Genomic DNA, 3186 nt, shown 5'->3' with positions numbered 1-3186 from the left:
GGTGTGCACTGCGATGACCACGACTGCACCATTGAGAACGTGTGGTGGGACGACGTGTGCGAGGACGCTTTGAGCATCAAGGGCGGGACCGCCTCTAGTGTGACCACCGTCACGAACTGCGGCGCTCGCTATGCCTCGGACAAGGTGGTCCAGCACAACGGATACGGCACCGTCAAGATCGACGGCTTTTTCGCCCAGGAGTTCGGCAAGCTGTACCGTTCGTGCGGCACGTGTGGTGACATTCCCCGTACTGTGACGGTGGACAACGTGTACGCCATCGATCCGCTGGTGAGTGTCATTACCGTGAACAAGAACTATGGCGACCAGGCCAAGCTGAGTAACATCCACGTGAAGACGACGAACGGCAACAACGATGTGAAGGTGTGTCAGTGGTCGCAGGGCGGCAGTTCGCCGTCGAACCTGGGCGACGGTCCGTCGGGTACGCTGTGCCAGTACTCGGAGAGCGATGTCCACATCAACGAGTAAATGTGCGAACAGTGTCTGTTGTAGAGGAAACGTATAGTATTGTAGCTTATGTGGCGTTCGTGAGTTCTCAAGCTAAGAATGACTGTGTTTCTTGAAGATGTGACGTTTGTTCCGTTAGTCGAGTTTCCTCCTGTGGCGACGACCAAGGTGAGATCCTCAATGCCATGTACTGTACTGTCAAACAACCAGTACGAAGCACGCTAAGTTGCGCTAAGTGACTGCGATGCAACGAGAAAATGGCATCTCGAGGCTTTGTCGAGGAGTTCGATAGAGGCTTTGAAAGCGTTTGCAACTTGAAAATTGCTGGGTGGAAACCTAGTCAACAATTTATTGTAACAACGACTTCAAAAAAAAAAAAACGGTAGAAAGGCAAGTGAAGGAACAACTCGTCATGTACATGTAATCTTGCTACGAGCACTCTACCAGACCAGGAGGAAGCCACAACGAGGCCACCGTGAAATTTGCACGAATTTCGCTGCTTCTGTGCGCATACGCCCTATAATCAATCCGAGAGTTTTGCTCGTTGTTGATGCACCACACTGTGATCTGCTGCGGCGCAGGCTTCGCAAAATCGTGTCGTGAAGCCTGCGCCTGTCTAAACTCTAAGACATTAACGCGAGCCTTGTGGTCACTTCGGTGTCTGGTACAATAACAACAGCAAGCTTCACTCTGCTGGTCAATCTTCACCAATGCTTCCTTTGCATCCTCCCGCGAATGTCACCATGATGACAACGATACAGGTTTGCGAACAACCGCCATGTTACGGACGGTAAAAAGGTAAAAGCGCCACCTCCACTCCAATCCTTGAATTCTCTCTCCAGCGAGCCTTGACTCAAGCATATTTTGTTCAAGACATTCCAGTCTAATAATTGGGATTAACGTTGGAAACGAGGCGCGGCTATCCGAACTGCACATTCCGTGTCCCCTTTCTGAGTGCTTGGCAGACGAGTAAGGAAAACTCTATGTGTGTAGCGCTATTGGCGGCCGTCTCTGGTCAATTAGGAACGTGGTGCAAAAGCATCTGGATAAACCCCTAAAAATTGCCTGCATGCATTCGTCAAGATAGACTTTGGCTTGAAACCAAGTTTTTTATGGTGGAATTCATGCTCAAATCCGAAAACTGAAGCCTGCGAGAACTATTTTATCACACCACATGTGCCAGGGAAAACCCAGCGATCGTACGGAGCGTCCCAGCCTAAAGCACCGCTGCTCATTACAGGAAAAACTCGCTCTTCGGCACAGAAGCCGTTGTGTGGGGGATCCAGCATGAAGACGGGTCTCACTCCGTTGGTACTGTGTGCAGCTCTGTTGATCTCGTCAGCGGCGGCAGGTGGGGAGACCAAGACCGGCGTGGGAGCGTCGAAAACGTCAACGGGTCTGGACACAGGAGACGCGTACCTGGGCGCGGTGGACGCGAACCAGAAGAACAGTTACGATTTCAAATATGTTAACAAGGATAGCGATACGTCTGAGCGTGATGGAACTCTCGGTGACTCAGTCGTCGCCGGTAAGGAAACAGACGCCTCGGCATCGCCGGGTGTTGTGACGTTGTCCCCCGAATTGAAGAAGGAAGCGGGTATTGACAAGGGAGCGATGAGCACCGCCGCGAGCGCTGCTACGGGTACATCCGTCGAACAGGGTGTCACTGGAAGCACCTCTGGTCCTCAGCTGACCCCAGCGACGAAATCGGACGGTGATCCCAAGGCCACGAAAGGAGGATCGGCACCGACGCCGGCACCAGCACCAGCACCAACCCCGGCACCGGCACCGGCACCGACACCGGCGAGCACCCCGGCAAGTGACGAAACCGATGCGTCGAAGGAAACCGAGGAATCGTCGGACGCCCCTCCGTCAACGCCGGCGACACCAACTTCGGGCGGTGAGCAGTCGAAATCGAAGGACACTCAGGAGTGGACGAACGCTCCTCAATCGACGCCAGCGAGCACTCCAGCTACCGATGACGACCAATCCGGCGATGACGACCAGTCCGGGGATGATGAACAGTCCAAGTCAACGGACACCCAGGAATGGACAAATGCTCCGCAGTCGACGCCAGCGAGCACCCCAACTACAGACGACGATCAATCAGGAGATGATGAGGAATCAAGCGATGCCTCGGAGTCATCGGACACTCCGCAGTCGACCCCAGCGGCCACTCCTACGACCGACTCGTCGCAGTCAAATAACCAGTGGACACCTGCTCCGAACCAATCGAACAACCAGCAACCTACTCAGGCTCCTAACAACGAGGCACCACAGCCGACTCAGCCCCCTCAAGCTTCAAACAACGAAGCACCCCAGCCAACCCAACCCCCTCAAGCCTCAAACAATGAAGCACCACAGCCGGCACAGCCTGGTCAGAATTCGCACTGGCAGGGTAAATGGGGAGACAACTCGCAAACTCCCGCCAATAACGGAAGCCAGAACTCGAACGGGCAAGGCGGCTGGGGGTCTGCCACTCAGACCCAGCCTACGCCTGCTCCATCGACGCCCTCCGACTCAAGCCAGGAGTCGAACCGCGATTCTCCTGTTCCTACTGAACCTACTTCCTACGCGAGTACACCTGCCACAGCTCCGTCTCCTCCTGTATCGAACTGTAAGGTTCGCCGCGCGAGGCACTGAGTAGTGGTTTCTATTGTAGGCAAATAGCCTTACTGTTAGATTTGTTGCGTTGAGTGCTTCGTGTGGAAGTTTGCACAC

At 54.3% G+C, this 3186-nt stretch overlaps 2 protein-coding genes across 2 annotated transcripts; both read left to right on the top strand.

The window, feature by feature from the left end:
- Window positions 1–13: 13 nt before the first annotated feature.
- On the top strand, window positions 14–486 carry PPTG_02949 (hypothetical protein; the record flags this gene model as incomplete). Its single annotated transcript, XM_008894283.1, has 2 exons — window positions 14–39; window positions 75–486. The coding sequence occupies 2 exons, from the start codon at window positions 14–16 to the stop codon at window positions 484–486; spliced, it is 438 nt and encodes a 145-aa protein (XP_008892531.1).
- Window positions 487–1752: 1266 nt separating this feature from the next.
- Window positions 1753–3108, top strand: PPTG_02948 (hypothetical protein; the record flags this gene model as incomplete). The annotated part of the gene is made up of 1 exon (XM_008894282.1): window positions 1753–3108. The coding sequence occupies one exon, from the start codon at window positions 1753–1755 to the stop codon at window positions 3106–3108; it is 1356 nt and encodes a 451-aa protein (XP_008892530.1).
- Window positions 3109–3186: the final 78 nt, after the last annotated feature.

Source organism: Phytophthora parasitica (genome assembly GCF_000247585.1).
Source record: "Phytophthora parasitica INRA-310 unplaced genomic scaffold supercont2.2, whole genome shotgun sequence".
In the NCBI taxonomy this organism is placed as follows: Eukaryota; Oomycota; class Peronosporomycetes; order Peronosporales; family Peronosporaceae; genus Phytophthora; species Phytophthora nicotianae.
The sequence above is the reverse complement of the archived record's forward strand: the minus strand, read 5'-3'. Positions and strand labels throughout refer to the sequence as shown.